Here is a 22403-nt window from a genome sequence, read left to right as displayed (position 1 = left end):
AAAATAAAATAAAGTGATAAATTGCTATGCAATCATGCAGTGAATATAATGATTAAATTCAGGTGATGTGTGAAGTTATATTAAATACGTGACAAATGAATAAATAATTAATAAATAAATATTAATAGTGGGTTTAAATCAGTCCATGATAATTGAAGAAAAAAGGAGAAGAAAGTGATTCGTGCTGAATCCAGAAAATCCTGGAGATTGCTAGAAAAACTGGGTCCGTGTCCCATGCAGTGACACCTTCTTCTGTGCTCTGATAGCTACCACACTCACCAGATCCAGCCCCCCTCTTGGGGTGGAAAGCTTTCACAGTGTATGCCCTGTGCCTCACTCTGGTGTTTTCTCCTTCCCTTTGTTCCACTTTCAGTGTCCAACAATAAACATATGTAGAGAGAAGGGATCCCAATAGTGTGATACCGTTTTGAATGTTGTACTTTATTTAGTTTTAAAAAGGGTACTCACAATACAGCTGGTTAAAATAGGCAATGTTATTCCAAAACTCGGAAGTGTATGGTGACAGCGGTAATCGCCCCACTGGTTTCGTTATAAAACGTTGTCTGACGTTCCAGACGACGTTTTATAATGAAACCGGCAGTAGAGATGGTCTGCAGGGATGATGGCAGAAGCAGATAAGAAAGTACCTCATGAGTAGTAAACAGTCCATGCAGTGATTGTGTGGGAATGCCAGATAGGGCACAGAAGGCAGATTTGGTAACAAGGTTCTGATGGAGCAGGCAGGAAGGCGTAGTCAGGAAGATGGGGACAAGGTCATACACAGTCAGATGTCAAGAGCCAAGTCAGGGTCATACATGGATAAGCAGTGGGAGCAAAGTCTGGAAACAAGCCGGGACAAGCACATTAGATCAAGCAGGAGCAAGGTCAAGCAACAAGCCACAACCACGACCAGGGGAGAGTCCGATGAAAATCCAGGAACAGACTGAGTCAGGAACCTGAAGTCAGACAATAGGGTAACCAGGAAGGACAGGTCCAAGGATCACAGAGACCTGAAGAACATCCAGCAATCAGCACATATGGGCACCTCCTTAAAACATGCAGCTTTGGCGCCATTAGGGAGACTGGATATGCACGGATGTGCGCCAATACACAGATATGCACTGACATGTCAGTGCATGCTGGTTACTAGCCCGAGTCCTCCTATGTACTGGCACATGCACACGAGCAATAGCTACAAAAATACTGGTTACCTAGCATTTATATTTTAATGTGCTCTTCATTTTTATTCATCGATTCAACCTAGACCATTTTAATATATACAGTATGGGCATAATCTGCCTAATGTAATTAATTGTGTAGTTATTTTTTTATGAAGCGTATGTGACAAAAATATAATTGTGCCCTCTCAGTTTTTAAATACAACTCACTTGTGTAAAACATGATATTATTTAAAAACTAGTTTTCCAATTTACAACTGTAACACACTTCATTGTGAACAGAATTTTTACAACAAATGTTGCATTCTTTATTTTTTGTAGGTAGAAGTGGAGATTGCTAAGCCGGCAGAAACACCATTTCCAGCACCACTAGAAGAAGGAATACCCTATGAAATGTACATACAGTTTCTAGCCCCACCAGAACCAGAAGAAGAAAATACAATGGTATGTTTTTTCTTTTCATAGCACACAAATAAACTTTACCAAGGCCTTACTGATCATATAAAGGAATGATAATGTATCTACAGCTGCAACAGTCAAATTTGTCATTTTAAAGTGTAATTCTAGTCAAATACCAGTCAACCGGTGGTGGCTGGTACATTTTTTGGATGGGGGGGGTGCCAGACCTCACCCATGCCACTTTCCATATGCCCCGCCCCTTATAGAATTCACCCACTCCGTCCCCTGTATTTCACTTGCTTCCACCCATGGTGTCAGGAGTATACAGCTCAGAATCACAGGACAGAGTTTATAGCCCCAGAATCACAGGACAGAGTTTATAGCTCAGGATCACAGGACAGAATATACAGCCCCAGAGTCACAGGGAACGACGGCCATACTTAACATGGCAAGTCTATCTATACGCCGCAAAATAGCAGCTTAAACTATACGCCGGAAAAAAAACGACTAGAGACGACATAAGAGAATGCAACGGCCGCACGTACGTTCGTGGATCGTCGTAAAAAGCTAATTTGCATACCCGACGCGGAAAACGACGCAAACTCTACCCAGCGGACGCCAAAGTATTTCATCTACGATCCGAAGGCGTACGAAGACGTACGCCTGTCGGATCGAACCCAGATGCCGTCGTATCTTGGTTTGAGGATTCAAACTAAAGATACGACGCGGGTAATTTGAAAGTACGCCGGCGTATCAGTAGATACGCCGGCGTACTCTCTCTCTGAATCTGGCCCACTGTTTCTACCTAGCAGCTCTAGGGTCATCGGTTCAAATCCCAACCTTGACACTACCTGACTGGAGTTTGCATGTTTTCCCTGTGCGTGTGTGAGTTTCCTCCCACACGCCAATCAGATGGTGGTAGTTAAATTGGCTCCTGTCTAAAACCCTAGTATATGTATGAATTATTAGCTCCTTGAGGGTAGGGACTGATGTAAATATGCAATAGATATGTAAAGTGTTGTGTAAATTAATATCACCATATAAGTACCTGTGAGAAATATTAAAACTGACTTATTTTAAATAAAGCTTTTTTTTTTCTCCTGAGCCAGTACTACTCAAGTTATCTTTGAAGCAATATGATAAAATACAAATAACCATTTTAAATTTAAATTTAAATTTTAAATGACACAGATGGCAGACTCTAAACATAACTTTATTACACATTCAGATAAAATATCATGTGTCTTTTCTTGTCATGCTGCCCTTTACAGAAATGGCAGAGATATAGGCTGAGTTTTAATCTCATGTAAACCCATGTTTTATTTGATGCAATCTAAAACTTATTGTGTATACATGAAGAATAGATTACACTGAAAAATGGAAAATGGATTTGTTTATTTCTCTCAAACAAGCCTTGGCCCCTGCCTCACTTCCAGTATGACATTCGTGGATTTCTTTATTTGAATTACTATACAGTTGTTTGTTATCATTAGATCACATGGAAGGGGGGTATTAATGAACCAAGACCGGGAGGTGTCCAACATTGGGTTTGTTATATGTAATGTATGTGTGCTTGTGCCAATGTCCTTTCAACAATGTTTAATGATGTTGTAATACAACTTAGTATTCATTTGTTTATATAATGGCTATGTAGGTCCCATTATTTGCACAAATAAGTATAACTACATATACAAATCTTTAAATGGTGGCTCTAGCATTGGTAGAAATCTATTTTAACTAGGTCTCTAAAGAAGACACAGGGGTCGCTTATTCACCTGATGTGGCGCTGTCCCAAGTTACATCGGTTCTGGAGGAATGTCACAGAGGTTATTTCCTCAGTATTCCAAGTTAGGGTCCCATTGGACCCCCTAGTATGCATACTAGGTGCCGTGGATGAAGAGGTATACCCTCCACCTGTTAATATCGCAGTGATCAGACTCTTATACCTAGCAAGGAAACAGATAGCTAGATTCTGGTTGTCCCCACACGTTCCGACTAAAAAACAATGGATTGACCAGGTAAACCTTATTATTGTGAGAGAACACTATACATATCAGCATAGAAATGCCCCCAGGAAATTTAACTCCATTTGGCAGCCCTGGTTGGAGACACCTGGATTGGCACCTCCGAGACTGGTTATGACTCGGCTGCTGCAGATGTAGTCGACGTTGTCCACTCGGGTACAAAACATAAAATCACAAAAAAATATATGACTAAATTAAAGTATAAATAAAATTCAGACCATGATTGAAGTATATATCTTTGGGGATTTTATACTGTGGACAGGAGAATTTACATCAATGTCGGGCGATGATTTTGAATGTTTGGGCAGACTGTGGAATGCAGACTTTCTGTTTTGGCCCGTTGGCCTAGTGTGTGATTGTGTTGGGGGGAGAGGCGGTTTCTCACCTGCCCGACACTGTTTAAACGTTGTCAATAACGGTATATGGTTTCTGTAACCTCCTGGTGCCTCTGTTCTGGCATACGTAAGGTACAATTCTCTTTGTGCTGATATGTTGTGACTTCCATGTATGCTGATATATATTTCTGTATCTTACTTTTATTTTTAGCACAATAAACCATTTTACTGATTTAAAAAAAAAAAAAAAAGAAGACACAGGGGCACACAGTGAAGTTGGGAACGAGGATGTTTAAGCTTAAACTGCATAAAGGGTTCCTTATTGTTAGAGCACTAAGGATGTAAAACTGATTTTCCGCAGTTGGCGATGTTAACAGGAGACACTCACACTAAGGTGGAACTGGATTGCATGGTGTCTTTATTCAACTTTGCCAACTATGTAACTATGCACAGTACATAAATAATGACTATATGGCCCTGTACACACGATCAGACAAAACCGATGAAAACGGACTAAAGTTCAGTTTCATCGGTCTAAACCGACCGTGTGTGGGCCCCATCGGTCCGTTATCCTTCGGTCGAAAAATTTAGAACTTGCTTTAAAATTGAACCGATGGACGCCTAACCGATCGGTAAAAATCGACAGTTAGTACACAAAGGCATCGGTTCAAAACCCGCGCATGCTCAGAATCAAGTCGACGCATGCTTGGAAGCATTGAACTTCATTTTTCTCAGCACGTCGTTGTGTTTTACGTCACCGCATTGGACTCGATAGGTTTTTAAACTGATGGTGTGTAGGCACATCAGACCATCAGTCAGCTTCATCGGTTAACCGATGCGAACGGTCTTTCGGACCGTTCTCATCAGATGGACCGACCGTGTGTACAGGGCCTTAGACTAAAGTCCAATTTTTTTAAATGTTGTTGGGTTACAAATACGTCTGCTTTTATTCATTCCAGTTCATATGCAAAGGATACTTTGTTTTAAGTATTTATCTGCAGACACTCCCTGCAAGAAGAGTCTCATGCAAATTCCTTTAAATGACAACATCTATTTTATGACTCCTTAGACCCTTACATAAAGGAAGTCATCTGGGACTAATGCCCTGTACACACGATCGGTTCGTCTGATGAAAACGGACCGATGGATTTTTTCATCAGATATCCGATGAAGCTGACTTTCATCAGTCTTGCCTACACACTATCGGTTAAAAATCCGATCGTGTCCAACGCGGTGACGTAAAACACAACGACGTGCTGAGAAAAAAGAAAGTTCAATGCTTCCGAGCATGCGTCGACTTCTGAGCATGCATGGATTTTTGCCGGATGGATTTCCCCACAGACGATTGTTTTTTTCTATCGTTTTTTTAACCATAAGAAAAATTTAAATCAGGTTCTACTTTTTTTCACCGATGGGAAAAAAACGCTGGTTCGTCCGATGAAAATGGTCCGTCGGTCCGTTTTCATCAGACAAACTGATCGTGTGTACAGGGCTTTAGAGTGTTCTCTTACCCCTGTAGAAAAAAGCTTAATCCCTTACAAGCAAACATTCAGTTCCTGAAATGGAGAGTTCCCTTTGTTTCTCTGAGGCCTCCGGTTCAATGTCCAAGCCTGTCTCACACTTCCACCATTAGCCCACCAAGTCCAGGAATAAGCCCTCCTCACAATGAAAAGACATCCCTAGCTGTCAGAGTGGGGGGAAACCTGATGGCTTTCTGGGCACAAGACATATCAGATGTTTGGGTCCAGAACTTTGTTTCCAAGGCTACAAGATAAAGTTTCTCTTTGCTATCAAAATTTCCACCCTCCCCCCAGAAGCAGGGGGGGGGGTCTTGAGGCTGCTCTCTGACAACTCCTATTTCAGGGATTGTTGTCCTAGTTCAAGAAATAGAGAGGCTTCAGGGGTTTTACTCCAGCCTGTTCACTGGCCCCAAGGCAAGTGGAGGCATTTGACCCTTCTTTGGATCTGAAGACTCTCAATAAGCTCCTTCAGACTCAAAAATCCCATATCCAATCTGCCAGGTCAGTCATTGCTTTCCTTTAACCAGGGGAATTTCTGGCCTATGTGGACAACAAGGATGCCTATTTAGGCATCCCCTTCTTCCCCCCCTCATCCATATTACTTGTGCTGTGGGCATGCAATATTACCATTTTTTTCCCTTCCTTTTGGCCAGTCCATGGTACCTCTGATCTTCACCAAGGCATTAGCACCTATCCTGATATATACTTTGCTCTCAGGGTATCCCCATAATAGGTATCCTAGATGACATCCTCCAAACCTTGTCAGCCATCTAGGTATCCTAGATGACCTCCTCCAAACCTTTTTAGCCAATGTTCGTCAAACACGGAAGACTTGGCTGAGGTTCAGATTGGTTTAATCTCCAGAAATCAGCACTGGAATGGAACCATCGCTTAGAGTATCTGGGCCTGATCCAAGAGACACTCAAATATTCACTTTTGCATGAGGGTTCTGGGTTTAATGTAGTTTCTTTCAAGGCAGTAGCATGCAACCATTTTCACTTCAGTTCATTGAAACTCAACCTTATGAATGTGTAAGAGTGAAAGAAGCAGATTTTGTCTCTGGATCATACTATTCATCTTACCAGCAAAGCCAGACTTGTCCTAGTGTGATGGATTACCTTTCTCCTTATGTCTTGGAAGGTGCTCACAATAAACAGTCCTGAAGTGGAGCCTTTAGCTTAGGTGGCAGCATGATATCTTCCAGTCCTGTTCATAGCGCATATTCTAGGCATGGGAAATTGGCAGACAGACCTCCTCAGTCATCATTGTCTGGTTTCAGAGCAATTGTTCCTTTAACCAGAAGTGGTTTAAAACCTCTGCCATGGATGGGGGACACTTAATGTGGATTCTGGAGTGCACATTCAAAATTAAGCTGGATAGGTTTGTCACCAGAACCAAAGCCCTTCACATGTCTTCACACGGAATGCCCTGGTGACTCCATGGCTTCATTTTAACTTCATCTATCCATTTTCCTCACTGAAGTTTCTTCCTTATCTACTTCACAGGATCAAAAGGGAGGACTTTCTGGGAATCCTCATTGCACCTAACTAGCCCAAGAGAACATGGCACTTGGACCCCATCAAACTCCGGGCAGACTGTCTGTGGACCCTACCAGATCAGAGAGATCTGTCTCGGGAGGTGTTCCATCATCCTGCTTCTCAGTTGCCTTATTTAACAACATGGCTGTTGAAGCCAAAGTCCTGATGGACATGGGGGTCTATTAGACCCAGTCATTCCTATGCTTCTGAAAGCTGAGAAACCAACTTCTTGCAAAATCTTTAAAATCACACCTTCAAGGGCTTCTTTGTGTTGTGTAAGACTGGGGAACTTCATCATAGGAAGTACTTAATTGTCAGTATCCTTTCTTTCCTCCAAACTTGTCGTGATCAGCGTTTGGCCTAAAGTAAGTATCATCAGATGCAAAATTTCAGCCCTTGCCATTATTTTCCATTATTTGCCTCTCACTAATTGTGTAAAGCCTTTGTGTGGGTTGTTGCTCACATCATTCCCCCATATGCTCTGCAAAGTTTCCCTGGGACCTCAACTTGACTGTATCAATTCCTCAGAAACCTCCTTTAGAACCAGGGATATCCCACTGTCCTTACTCACATGGATGCCTTTCAGGCTGTCACCTGCAAGATTTGTTTTAGAGTTAGTGGCTTTATCCTGTAATAAACCCTTCTTTGTGTTACACAAGGATATGTTTGTCTTGCTACCTAAGGCCTTTTTTCTCGACAAGATGGTTTCCTCCTTCCGCCTTAACCAGGACATTGTGCCTTCTTCCTAATATTCTGCCCCAAAACATTTCAAAACAAGAGATTCTATCCACTGTTTGGATGAGGTACTTCTCAGCTACAGCCTCTTTTAGACAATTGGACAAACACTCATTTTTATTCCTGTGGGTCCCCATTGGGGACATGCTGCCTCCCATTCCACCATTGCCAGGTGAATTGGAAACACATCCAAGCCTACAAGTCTGAAAGATAAAGTTCCTCCCTTTCCTGTTAAGGCACCTCTACAGAACTGTACCGGTTTCATGATCTTTTTAGCATCAGGCATCTGTTTTCCAGACTTGCAAGGCTGCCACCTTGTCTTCTGTTGCTAAGATTGCTAAATGTTACCAGGTGGATGTTCCAGTGCATTTTTGATGCTTTATTTATGGAACTGGATCGCACTGAATCTGCAAGAACTGGTGTGAACTAATGCCTTTAAAAACCATATAACCTACTTTCCATGCGTTTTTGATGCACAAGATGTATTGGACTGCATGTGGGGTGCACTGGTCCTCAAGGTTAAGAAAAAAGAGGGGGGAAATGCACTGGACTGCATCAAAAAGTTGGCAAAAATGTGCATCTAAAAAAGCATCTGGAACACATCCGGACTTTCATCTTTGACTTGGGCCTATTGACTGTGGACAGTGAACAATGTAAAATAATTGTTCACTGTCCACTTTTCTGACTCTGGGCCTGTTGATGGTGATGGTGACAGAGAAATCTTTACTTGCTCCTCATTACATTTATCCCTAATCTAAGGAATGTTGATAGTGACAAAAAAAATCACTTTCTCCACATATGCAAACCAAATTTGAACTCCCCCTCTTACCTCCTACTTTTCTTTCTCTCCAGCCTTTCTCTATTCTACTAATTTTTGTCTATGTATCTTGATGGGATTTTCTGTCTGCTTTTTTTCATCCCTTTATAGAAAACGACTTCATTTTATTCAACTCTTTAATTTCTCCAGGTTTGTTGAGAGATCTCAAACCCCTCTATGCTCTTATTGTTTATTGTTCTCAATTGTTGTATGAGAGTTATGAGTGTGCTCACTACATAATGTGGAAATATTATTTTTGTTCCTATTTATTTTTTGAAGATAATGCTTATGAAATGTCTATCGCAGCTGATGTTGAAGAACTCATATTGGTACTGCGAAATGATATTTTATTATCTTAGATGATCCTCATTCACAAGGCAGTAATTCTGTGTTTGTCCCTAGTAAGAACACGATCAACACATACATACTGTGTAAACCACACTCTGTGGCCCAGATTCACGTAGGGCCGCGTTACATTGAGCGGGCGTAGCGTATCGTATTTACGCTACGCCGCCGCAACTTAAAGAGGCAAGTGCTGTATTCACAAAGCACTTGCGTCCTAAGTTACGGCGGCGTAGTGTAAATGTGCCGGTGTAAGCGCGCCTAATTCAAATTGTGAAGAGGTGGGCGTGTTTTATGTAAATAAAGCATGACCTCACGTAATTGACGTTTTGAATGAACGGCGCATGCGCCGTTCGTGGACGTATCCCAGTGCGCATGCGTCGGATAGAATGCCTAAGAACAAAAGGGAACAGTATGTAGAAACTTGGACAGGTTGGAATCAGTTTATGAGTACGGAAGAGGGGAAGAGATTACTGGTGGAATAGATAGGGGAGAGAAGATTCCTTTTTGGGTAGAAGTGAAAAGGGAGAGGCCGAAGGGTTGAAGTAAGGGAGGATCCGTCCGTCTCCGGCGAGGTAGGGGAGGGAGAGGAGGGGAGGGGGTTGGCGGGGTTTTCTCCTTTTTTTTTTTTTTGGTTGTTGTTTTGTTGAGGATTATGTTGATTCTAGGTTTAAGGGGGGGTTAGGTGGGGTATAGGAATGGACAAGGGAACAGAGGGGAGGAAGAAGTGTGAGGTCAATACAGTGGTACTAGGAAACGGGAAAAGAAGTTACTGATAAAAGGCAGGCGGGCTTGGGAATAGAGCAAGAGGACCGGGGAGGTACTGCTTTTGGTTTATTCTTCTTAAGTTTCTGAATCCCCACCTGTTTATTTGCTAGCCCATCATAAGTGTGTAGTGATAAGAACTATATGATTATGTATCCATTGTATAAGATATGTTAACCTTCTGTGAACCTTACCATAAAAGAAAAATAAAATAAAAGATTTAAATATGAAAAAAAAAGAATGCCTAAGATACGTCGAACACTGCCTACGATGTGAACGTAACTTACGCACAGCCCTATTCGCGTACTTACGCAAAGGACGTAAAAAGATACGCTTGTTCCAACGTCCATACTTTGCATGGGCTGCGCCACCTAGAGACCAGCTTTAACTTTACGCCGGCGTATGTCTTACGTAAACGGCGTAACTAATTGCGACGGGCGTACGTACGTTCGTGAATCGGCGTATCTTGCTCATTTACATATTCGACGCGGAAATCAACGGAAGCGCCACCTAGCGGCCAGCGTAAATATGCACCCCAAGATACGACGGCGTAGGAGACTTACGCCGCTCGTATCTTGACAAAATCTATGCGGAACTGATTCTATGAATCAGGCGCATAGATACGACGGCGGCCATTCGGACTTACGATGGTGTATCTGGAGATAAGCTGTCGTAAGTCTTTAAGAATCTGGGCGTGTGTTTTCTTCTACTCTATTATTGTATTGAGCATATTAAACTCAATAAAAATATTAAAATATAACAAAACTATTTCTGATAAAATTCCAGACAATGCATGTAAAGCTAGTATGCCTCATAGCAGAAAATGAGAAAGCTTGTACCTTTTTTTTTAAAACCGGCATGAAACAGCAAAACAGGGAGAGGGCGTTTGGCACATTTAGTTAGAAGAACTGCTGTAGATGTTATACATAGACAGTAAAAATATTTTTCGAGCAGATTTTAGGATACAAGGAGTAACAATCTTTGTCTTGGGCCCAGAATGGAGAATAAATATCATGCAGGAAGATTTTAAAGTGGTATGTTAACATCTCACAATACTTAAAGGGTTTGTAAAGGAATTTTTTTTTTTAAATAGCAAACATGTCATACTTACCTCCACTCTGCAGTTCGTTTTGCACAGAGTGCCCCCGATCCATGTCTTCTGGGGTCCCTCGGCCGCTGTCTCGGTCCTCCCTGAAATTAGTCACCACGGTCATGCGAGAGCTTGCATGGTGGTCACTAATTGCGTGCCAAAGCCGCTCGCTGTATCACTTGGCCCCGCCCCTCGGCGCGCCACGTCACTGGATGTGATTGACAGCAGCGCCAGCCAATGTGGATCTGCCTTGGAGAATCGGCGTAACGTTACGCCGACGCAGATTTGAAATTACGGCGGCGTATCTGAAGATACGCTGCCGTAAATGCTTGCTGAATCTAGCCCACTGTCTTTAAGGTTTCACATACATTTTCTGTGATCACATACCTCCTTGTAAAAAGACCTTTAATTGTCAATCTTTATCATTGTTAATTTTTAATGAATTGGTGGGCAGCAGTCACCTCTCTTGGATGCCCCTAACCAGCTGTGTTCTTCGTATAGCTATTTTGGTGCCTCAAAAATGCTTTCCTCTCTGTTTTATCTTTAAGGTTAAAATGCAATTATATTTCTTGCTGTCTTGTAAAAAGGACGTTGTCCCTATGTCTCCTTGTGCCTTTTCCTGATCCATGTTGGTTGTATTTCACAATGCCACACCCAGCAAAAAAACTTAAATAAATCTTCTTTTTGATTGTCTCCCTACCAATTGAAAATGAAAAAAAAAAGATCTTGATACTTATAACAAAAGATCATTTATCACCCATGATATTTTCATCTGGGCACCTTTTCTGATGTGTACTCAGGTCAAAAAAGGGTTAGATCAGCAACTCAATGGAGACTTTTATTTCTGTTTTTTTTGGTTTTTTTTACAATGTTCGCTTCTGTCTAATAGTAACCAATCCTAAATCACAATTCATGAGTTTAGAGCAGTCAGAACAAAGAAACATTATTGTGCTATAGTGGCTAAGGGTTACTTGCACTACGCAACTTCTTTTTTGACTTATTAAAAAGCTGTGTTATCATAGTTTTGCTTTTAGACTAATGATTAATGAATACTTTTCATAGTTGAGGATGTACAATTTTTTAACTTAACTATAATTTTGAAATTGTGCCAACCATTCCCCTTTCTCCGCAATGAGTGCTTCAATGTGCATGAGTTGCACTGACCTCTTGGCTGAGTCAGAATAAAGACTGCAGTCCTGTGGGAAAGGAGATTAGCTTTTCTAAATGTTTACAGGTTCCTGGACAATGTTTTTGCAAATGACAGTTTTTGTATTGTACAGTCTATGTTATTATATTACAGTTTTATATTAACAAATTGCATACTAAATTTTAAATAAGGATTCTACACATCCTCATGAAAATGTGTAAGTTATAGGTGATGCTCTAATTGGGTATACAACTGAACACAAACTTAAGGGTCTATACTGTATATTAAAAAAAAAACACTGTATGAATATGTCAGTCACAGGCTCCACAAATCTTCATCATTGTTTTCCTAAAATGTTTATTTCCTAGGCTCGTCAGTGCCCTCCAGAGGCAATCATGTGGTATTTTTTTTTCTTGAACACCCTAAATCAGGAAAAATATTACATTATTGCAATATTACATATTGCCTCTAGGTGGAGCTGATGAAGATTTATGGAGTCTGTATAAATTATTGACATTTTCACACCGTGAGTTCAGATGCATAACATGTAGCTACAGTACAATCACACTGTTTTTTAACACTGTCTTTTTGATTCCATGCGTAAATACTGGCCCCATTTATTTAAACATTTAGGAAATTACACTGCCAACATTTTCCTCTGGTTGTAAGAGCCTTGGAAAGCAAGATTCAACACGAAAATGTATTGAGAAATAATGAGGCTGGATTGTAACCCATGTTCTACTTAAAGCTGAACTTCATGCAGATATAAAATAATTTAGATTTTTTAATGCAGCTAGTGTAAGCACATGAAACTGTATCAATATCAACTTCTTGTAATCCTATGTATGGCCACGAGATGGGGAAAGTCTGCTGATCAGGCTGTGTTAAATGCACATGTACTGACAAGGAACATGCAAACAGTAGGAGAGGGCAAGGGATGATCTAATCAATCTTATGCTCAGGGCCGTCTTTAACGTGGGGTAAAAGGGGAACCTGCCTGGGCCCAGTAATTGTTGTGGGGCCCAAAGCAGCTGCCCCTTGAGCCCGCACTGTCAAGAGGCTTTGGCTATCACGTATGAAGTTTTCCCCTCCTGGTACAGGTTAAGTGTCCCCTCAGTGTTCCCTCTACTGGCCCCACCCCCTCTTGGACTGGCCATGCCCCTCTTCATTAGCTTAATTTGAGTGGACTGAGTCTCTTCCCAGAGATGTACTATGCCCCTCCCCGTACACCCACTCATCTGCGGGAGGCTGCCAGATGACTCCGCTCTGGGAGGTGATTAGTATGTGTGTCCTTTGGTGACAGAATGTCCTTCCCTGAGCCAGGCTCCCCCTTCGCCCACCTCTAACAACTTTCCCTGAGTGTCACAGCTGCTTCAGAACTTCTTGGAGGAGGGAGGTGTGTAATACATACAGACAGAAGTTTTTTTTTTTTAAGCTAAATATTTATTACAATCCATCTAGCAATCATACAATAAATAACATGAATTCTTCCATGTCATATGCAGCATATTTTATTTACACCAAATGTACTTTGTTACTGCTTCCATTTTCTAAAAATGATATACCGCACTTTATTACAATAAATAAAAAAGAGGAGAGACACTTTATCTTGTGAATAATGTGTTGCCTTGCTTGAACATTGACTTTGATATATAAGCAAGCTTAATAGAGTTATTGTTAGGAAGTGTGCAAAATGGACTGTGACATTTTGTCAGGGTAAAAGAGATTAGTCTATGTTTGTTCTAGATATAGAAGTGTAATGGGTGTTGCCTTGTTTTCTTTAGTGCAGACTGTTTGCCTGTCAAAAATGTAATATAGCATGCACCAGTGAAAATGAAATTCCTGCAGATAACGTTTAATTTACCAAAGTCAAGTGTTATTATGTATACAGAATAAGGTACAGAGAAAAATACTGAGGACAGAATGGATTCACCAGATTTGAGATCCATGTCAGGCTGTTTGATGGATAATGGATATCTGCAAAATGTAATTCATTTTTATTCAATTCACATGTCAAATCGCATGCCAAATCGTCCCAACGTGAATGTGGGCTAAAGCTGGTTTTACATCAGTGTGCCCCTTTGTTTCTGCTCCACACCACTGAACTTGTTATAACAGACTTCTGAAACTTCTAATAAAAAATGCTAGTGCTGCTAGGCTGTCATGCTGACAGTCTGGTTTCAGTAGCCTGAACCAGAGCAAGTAAACATATAAAGACTTCTGGCAATCTACATTCTTGTTCCAGGTGTAAGGACAGCAGCCTCTATTTCAGTGTCTTGGGGTAGACAGCCTCAGATGTGGGGTTTTATGTACAGGCAGCAAGAGTCCACACAACAGTGTCAATATCGTCTCAACCAACTTGTAATGTATATCAAGTCTCATAACATAGGGAATTCTAATACAAAACAATTCTTGTCAAAGCTGCCACCACACAATATCTCTCAGAAGAGTAACATGCTCAAGGTTTACAAAAACATACCTGTGGTATAATTGGCTTTATTACTCTAGTTCCTCACATATACAGATCACTCTTTGCTAGTCAAACCGGTTTTTCCTTTGTCACACAGGAACTTTACTTTAAAGGTTCTTAAAGTGATACTATGGGTTAACGTTTAAAAAAAAAAAATAACAAACATGTCATACTTACCTCCACTGTGCAGTTCGTTTTGCACAGAGTGGCCCCGATCGTCCTCTTCTGGGGTCCCACGGCGGCTCTCCCGGCTCCTCCCCGCAATAGATAACCCCCTCTGGGAAGCTCTCTCCCGAGGGGGTTACCTTGTGGGCGCGCTCCCGTGTCATACACTCAGCGTACATAGCCACTGTGTATGACTTGCGGCGGCCGCGTCATTGGATTTGATTAACAGCAGCGGGAGCCAATGGCTGCGCTGTTATCAATCTATCCAATGAAGAGCCGAGAAGCCGTAGAGAGAACGGCGTGGGATCACACCCATGAAAGTTCGGGGCTCAGGTAAGTAAAACAGGGGCTCGGGGGGGGGGGGGGGGGCAGACAGTGCAAGGTGTTTTTTTACCTTAATGCATAGGATGCATTAAGGTGAAAAAACACGAGGATTTACAACCCCTCTAACCGCTTGCCTCCCGCCGGCCGTCAAATGACGGCTGGACAGTGCGACTCTTGTTCTGGGCGGGAGTCATATGACGTCCTCCCCTTCCCGACCCACCAGGGGGCGCGCGCGTGCCCGCCATGTCACTGGGGACCTGATGCGCGTGCCATGGGGCTGCGATGTCCGCCGGGCTCCCGCGATTGCCTATTAACACAACAGAACCGTGGATTTATACAGTAATTAGTGCATTTTTGTAGCACGAATCGCTGTATAAATGTGAATGGTCCCAAAAATGTGTCAAAAGTGTCCAATATCGCAATCACGATAAAAATTGCAGATCGTTTAAAAAAAAAATGCTATAAATCTATCCCCTATTTTGTACACGCTATAACTTTTGCGCAAACCAATCAATATACACTTATTGCGATTTTTTTTTTTTATATCAAAAATATGTAGAAGAATACATATCGGCCTAAACTGAGAACATTTTAAAAAAAATGCATTTATTATAGCAAAAAGTAAAAAATATTGTGTTTTTTTTCAAAATTGTCACTCTTCTTTTGTTTATAGCGCAAGAAATAAAAACCGCATATTTGTTGAAAAAAAAATGATAAAAAATGCATTTGGGTACAGTGTTGCATGACCGCACAATTGTCATTCAAAGTATGACTATGAGAATCCTCCGCAGGCCAACTATTACTTATGTTTCTTTTAGTTTAGTTTGGTTAATGATTACTTTGGTTACTATTACTTTTAGATCTGCTATCTTACATTGTATGTCGATTTTGCTCTCTCTCCCTCTTACCGTGACGCTTCTCAGTTCTTACTCTAGATATCTGTCTATCACTGCTTCTAGGTGTAGCTGTGAGATATGAATTTATTACACATAACAGAACTACTCACAAGGGAAGCAGTAAAACAAGCATGGATAGTCTCAAAGGAACCGGACAGGGGATAGTCCTGTGCAGCTCTCCACAGGGGACGCTTTCATCCATCAGATGAAACGGGGGCGGTCAGCGCAGGTGGATTCCAGCACTTACAGGTCCATGGAACGCACTGGCAGGAGGGAGCTGACATCACTTTTCGGAGGCTGAGTGCTGACGTGAAGGGCTACAGCGACGCATTTGCGGAGCATGCGCTCCTTTTTCATGCTGAGTGCTGACGTGAAGGGTACGGCGATGCGTTTGTAGCGCATTCGCTCCTTCTTCAGGCCGTAGTGAGCCTGAAGAAGGAGGGAATGCTCTGCAACCATGCTGTCATAGCCTTTACATCAGCACACATGTAAGCACCAGAATCAACTGACTGCCCACTTCCTCTAATGGATGAAACCATCCCCTGTGGACCCCCCGGAGAGAGCTGCACAGGACAATCCCCTGTTCGGTTCCTTTGAGACCACCCATGCCTGTTTTACTGCTTTTTCTTATGAATTTATTACACATTACAGAACTACTCACATCTCACAGCTACACTTAGAAGGCGCCTGTGTCTCTTCTCCTTAAAAGGTTCCTAAGCCAGAGGACCAGCATAACAGCCAGTCAATTACCATTTCCAGAGGGAGGTAATCTTTCTGCCATGTTTCATATTTCCATCATGCCAGTTTAATTTTAAAGTTCGAAGTTACTCGAACTCGAGTTAGGCAGAAGGTAAACATCAATGAATGCATTTTTTATAGTGTATTTAAACAAGAAAAAGTACTCGCAACTAGTATAAATACCTGCATGTGGGTCGATTTCAGCCTCCTGCAATCCTCTGTACAGCAGCACACAGACTGGCAGAGAGAGAGGAAGCTCTGGCGGGCAGTGAGGTTTCTCATGTGCATACACTACATGCTGACATGGAACATACAGACAGGAAAACGAGCAGAGAGATGCCTCAGATGACCTCAGTCTGTTGCTGCTCCTTCATTGCCCAATCAGAGTCTGGAAGGAGGAAGGCAATCTAACTTTGTTGCTTAACCGTAGTAGAAAAAAGTCAAGTCACCACTGTATTGTTTGGCAGAGCCAGTATGTCTCTGGACTGGGCAGATAGAAATAAATATCCTTTGAAAGGTAAAACAGTTTCCAAAGGTGTCTTTCAATGGTGTATTTAACTGTTTGCCTTAAAGCTTAGGTTTAGTTTCTTTTCTTTCTTTTCAAGCAGCACAAGTGTCGATACTTATGTTGAATGAAAAGTGTCCATTATGGCTGCACTGTTTGTTGAAATCTTTATTCCTATGCCACCCAATACCCCTGCAGCTGAGATATTCTGGTGCCAGAGTTAATTTGAACTGCTGGACTTGTCACAGGTACTCATCAAAATGTCTATTCTTCCCACCCACTCTGCCCCGTGGTCCATTCATAAAAGCCGCACTATTGCTTACTGCAAAGAAAAGCACTCTATTAATGAAGGACAAGTGGACAATTCATAGAGCTTTAAGTTCAGCTTTAATAAAAGAAAACCTAAAATTACAGTATGTATCTTTTTAAGCAGATTTGAAAGATTTTTCTGTGATTCATTTACTGTGTTCACAAGTGAGCTCTCTGAACAGTAATGGGGGGAATTTACTAAAACTGGAGCACCCACAATCTGGAGAAGCTGTGCACAATAATCAATCATCCTATAACTTCAGTTTGTTCATTAGCTTTGAAAAATTAAAGCTAGAAGTTAATTGGTCGCCATGCACAGCTGCTCTAGATTCTGGCAATTCAAGTCTTTGTAAATGCCCTGCATATTTCTGAGATGATTATTGCTTTTGCTTATATTCTCCAAAAAATAATAGATAGATATATACAGTATCTCACAAAAGTGAGTACACTCCTCGCATTTTTGTCAATATCTTATTATATCTTTTCATGTGACAACACCAAAGAAATTACACTTTGCTACAATGTAAAGCAATGACTGTACAGTTTGTATAACAGTGTACATTTGCTGTACCCTAAAAATACCTAAACACCAATAATTTCTAAACCACTGGCAACAAAAGTGAGTACATCCCTAAGTGAAAATGTCCACATTTGGCCCAATTAGCCATTTCCCTTCCCTGTGTCATGTGACTCATTAGTGTTACAATGTCTCAGGTGTGAATCGGGAGTGGGTGTGTTAAATTTGGTGTTATTGCTCTCACTCCCTCATGCTGGTCACTGGAAGTTCAACATGGCACCTCGAGACAAAGAACTCACGAGGATCTGAAAAAAACTGTTGCTCTACAAAAAGATGGCTTAGGCTATAAGAAGATTGCCAAGGCCCTGAAACTGAGCTGCAGCTAGGTGGCCAAGACCATACAGCGGTTTAACAGGACAGGTTCCACTCAGAACAGGCCTCGCCTTGGTCAAAAAAAGAAGTAGAGTGCACGCACTCACATTTACATATGAGTGCTGCCATCATTGCTGCAGAGGTTGAAGGGGTGGGGGGGGTCAGCTTGACATTTCTCAGACCATACGCTGCACACTGCACTAAATTGGTCTGCATGGCTGTCGTCCCAGAAAGAAGCTTCTTCTAAAGATGTACAAGAAAGCCCACAAACAGTTTTCTGAAGACAAACAGACTAAGGACATGGATTACTGGAACCATGTCCTGTGGTCTGATGAGATCAAGATAAACTTATTTGGTTCAGATGGTGTCAATCGTGTGTGGCGGCAACCAGGTGAGAAGTACAAAGACAAGTGTGTCTTGCCTACAGTCAAGCATGGTGGTTGAAGTGTCATGGTTTAGGGCTGCATTAGTGCTGCCGGCACTGGGGAGCTACAGTTCATTGAGGGAACCATGAATGTCAACATGTACTGTGACATACTGAAGCAGAGCATGGGCCACAGAGCAGTATTCCAACGACCCCAAACACACCTCTAAGGCCGCGTACACACGGTCGGTCCAAACCGATGAAAACGGTCTCAAGTCCAGTTTCATCATTCCAAACCGACCGTGTGTATGGCCCATCGGTCCGTTGTCCTTCGGTCCAAAATTTTAGAACTTGCTTTAAAATCGAACCGATGGACCGCCGCCTGATAGGTCCAAACTGATGGTTAGTACACAAAAGCATTGGTTCAAAACCTGCGCATGCTCAGAAGTATTGAACTTCTTTTTTTTCAGAACGTCGTGTGTTTTACGTCACCGCGTTCTGACCCGATCGGTTTTTGAACTGATGGTGTGTACGCACATCAGACCATCAGGCCGCTTCAGGGGTGAACCGATGAAAATGGTCCGTCAGACCATTCTCATCGGTTTGGACCGACCATGTGTACGCGGCCTAAGACAGCCACTGCCTTGTTAAAGAAGCTGAGGGTAAAGGTGATAGACTGGCCAAGCATGTCTCCAGACCTAAACCCTATTGAGCATTTGTGGGGCATCCTCAAACGGAAGGTGGAGGAACGCAAGGTTTCAAACATTCACCAGCTCTGCAATGTCATCATGGAGGAGTGGAAGAGAACTCCAGTAGCCATCTGTGAAGCTCTGGTGAACTCCATGCCCAGGCGGGTTAAGGCAGTGCTGGAAAATAATGGTGACCACACAAAATATTGACACTTTGGGCCCAATTTGGACATTTTCACTTAGGGGTGTACTCACATTTGTTGTCAGCAGTTTAGACATTGTTGGCTGTGTGTTGAGTTATTTTGAGGGGACAGAAAATTGACACTGTTATACAAGCTGCACACTCACTACTTTACTATAATAACATATTTACAAAAATTTGAGGGGTGTACTCACTTTTGTGAGATATTGTATATATAATTATTTTTTAAAAGACTTTCTTTATTCTTATATTCCAATAATATTGATAAAGTAAGTCATAATAAACATATTTCAGATGCATTTGTGCTATGTGATAAAAGTTATTACCTAAATGTAGGCTGGCAATGAGTGCAGTCTGTGAAACAGGAAGGCACGTGAAGTGTAATCTTTGTGTAAAGGCTAGATGGATATGTCAGACATGTTTGGACAAAGTGCAGCACCAGGCAGCCTTTCCCTAAATCTTTTTTTTTTCATTCTCTCCACAGGCTGAGATAAATGACAATTGACGTGCCTTCACTGCAGAAATAGAAAACTTGAAAAAGCCACAACTTTCTCAGAAAGCTTCATGGAGGTTCTAAAGTTGTAATTCGGTGAATTGTTTAAGTTTATAAAATATTTTAAATTTTGATGAAAAATAAATTACAATTTTGGTGTAAGTTAAGAACTATGTAGATTATTATTATTATACAGGATTTATATAGCGCCAACAGTTTACGTAGCGCTTTAGATAATAAAATGTTGCTCCATTGGACCACTTATGACAAAATACTAACCATTCTTGAATACAGATCTTGAAGAAGCTTTTAGGGCTCTTTCACATGGGTGGCCAGGGAACAGTAGGGCCCTTTTACACAGGGCCGACTTTAGCTACAATCCGCGTACTCAGCAGGGGATCTTCCCGCAGGACGGACACAGACCACTCTTCCCTATGGGCCGCTGGATGTAAACGGGTCACTTGTCCATTAACACCCAACTGCCATCCGATCCACCAGATGATTGGCGAACGTATCCTCATCTGTCTGTTTTTGGGGGATCAAATTGGATGTAGGCACACATGTCCATTTCCACCTGACGCTCCATAGAGAAGAATGGAGGTTCTGATTAAGTCCACATGAAAAACTGACAGGACCCAATCAGAATGTCTGTGTGAAAGGGGCCTAAAAAACAACAGGTAGTTGAGCTGCAGTTTTACCCCTACTCCCACCTCACAACTGCCCACCTAAATTCTAACATTACAGTCTGACAGGGCTGTGCACATGGGCGGCCACCATCCTTTGCTTTATGGCCACAGCAAATTTACTTCACTTTGTTTGACAGGTGGCACTGCCAGGCAAACTCGCCCATTGAGTTTAATGGGAGCATTGCATTCGCAAGATAAATGCTTAAATCACACATGCAGTGTGTTTTTCAAAACAAAATCCCCCATAAAAAATAATAGGGGGGAAAAAACAGACATTAAGGAGGCAGCAATGATCTTCTTATATACATGTGCCAGAAACTGCTATACCATTCTCTCAAAAGCAACCCAGAACTGCCAACAAGATGAGGGAGCCCTGAAGCTGAAATCTAGGTATGGATCCAACTTATATTGGTCCAGATTGAATCAATTAAACATGCATATGTCATCCTTGTAGGGAAGAGTAGAATCAATGTAGTAGTCACTGGTACTACAGTGGGTGCCACTGTCCACTGCCAATTGGTTGCTCTGCTGTTACCTATATTTGGGAAAATGAGGGTGGCAATGTGTTCAGTCTTACTTCACCATTCTCTCCAAACAGTTTGGAGTTTGTCAGACTCCATTTATGTCACAGTGGCAGTGGGAAGGGCCCTTCCCTGTTTAAGCATACCTGTTCCCAGCCAGGTACGATTATACTATTGCTTTACAAAGAGAGCCTGCTGCAAAGTATCTTAATTACGGTACTATTTTTCTGCATTGCAGCATGATTCCCATGGCAGTGCCCAGTGAACCCATGTTCTTTTTTAATCAAAAGCATAGAAATTAGCTTTGAAAAATGCCAGGAAAAAAAATATATCAACATTTGACTCCCATGAACATTAATGAGGCTCAGGGTTTGTAGATGTGCTTGGTTCACTCATCACTAATACTATATTTTTACAATATAGTCAAACAACATACATGATAAGTACACACTCCCCTGACTTGACTGGGCACACTTAACATGCCTTTATCCCACTAGCCTCATAGGTGCAGTAGTCCACCAAGGAGTGAGATGGCCCTGTCTCCTAAACATCTTCAGTCTCAGGAGGTGGTCCTGTGCAAATCTGTGGATGACTACTGTACATGCACAGTCATCAGAGATCAGGAAGCTTGTAAACTTGCCAAGCAACATAAATCCATGGCTATTATATACAGTGGGGCAGATCCACGTACCTGCGCGTAATCTTCCGCCGGGCGCAGCGTATCTAAGATACACTACACTGCCGCAAATTATTTTTTTTATTTCAAATCCACAAAGAATTTGCGCCGTAAGTTACGGCGGCGTAGTGTATCTCTGGCGGCGTAAGGGCGCGGAATTTAAATGGATGTAATGGGGCATGTTTTATGTTAATACGTCGTGACACAACGTAAACTACGTTTTTTTTTAACTGCGCATGCACCGTCCGTGGGGGTATCCCAGTGTGCATGCTCAAAATTAACCCAGAAAAAGCCAATGCTTCCGACGCTGACGTCATTCTACGCAAATCCCTATTCGCGAACAACTTACGCAAACAACGTAAAAATTTCAAAATTGTACGAGGGAACGACTGCCATACTTAACATTGAGTACGCCTCAAAACAGCAGCTTTAACTATACGCCGGAAAAAGCCGAACGAAAACGACATAAAAAAATGCGCTGGCCGGACGTACGTTCGTGGATCGCCGTAAATAGCTAAGTTGCATACTCAATGCGGATTTTGACGGAAAGGCCACCTAGTGGCCGCCGAAAAATTGCATCTAAGAT

The 22403-nt window shown here is 41.9% G+C and overlaps 1 protein-coding gene across 1 annotated transcript in view; it reads left to right on the top strand.

The window, feature by feature from the left end:
- The window catches only part of CABCOCO1 (ciliary associated calcium binding coiled-coil 1), a 101321-nt gene extending 81225 nt beyond the window's left edge, over nucleotides 1-20096 (top strand). Inside the window, exons 4-5 of the mRNA XM_040361999.1 lie at nucleotides 1500-1622; nucleotides 19926-20096. Of these exons, the coding sequence (XP_040217933.1) occupies nucleotides 1500-1622; nucleotides 19926-19946 (144 nt within the window). The 3' untranslated portion in view covers nucleotides 19947-20096. The remainder of the gene's footprint in view (nucleotides 1-1499; nucleotides 1623-19925) is intronic.
- The last annotated feature ends 2307 nt before the right edge of the window (nucleotides 20097-22403 follow it).

The sequence above is a fragment of the Rana temporaria genome, chromosome 8 (assembly GCF_905171775.1).
Source record: "Rana temporaria chromosome 8, aRanTem1.1, whole genome shotgun sequence".
NCBI classification, from domain to species: Eukaryota; Metazoa; Chordata; class Amphibia; order Anura; family Ranidae; genus Rana; species Rana temporaria.
Note: the sequence above shows the minus strand (reverse complement) of the source record. Positions and strands in the feature narration are given on the sequence as shown.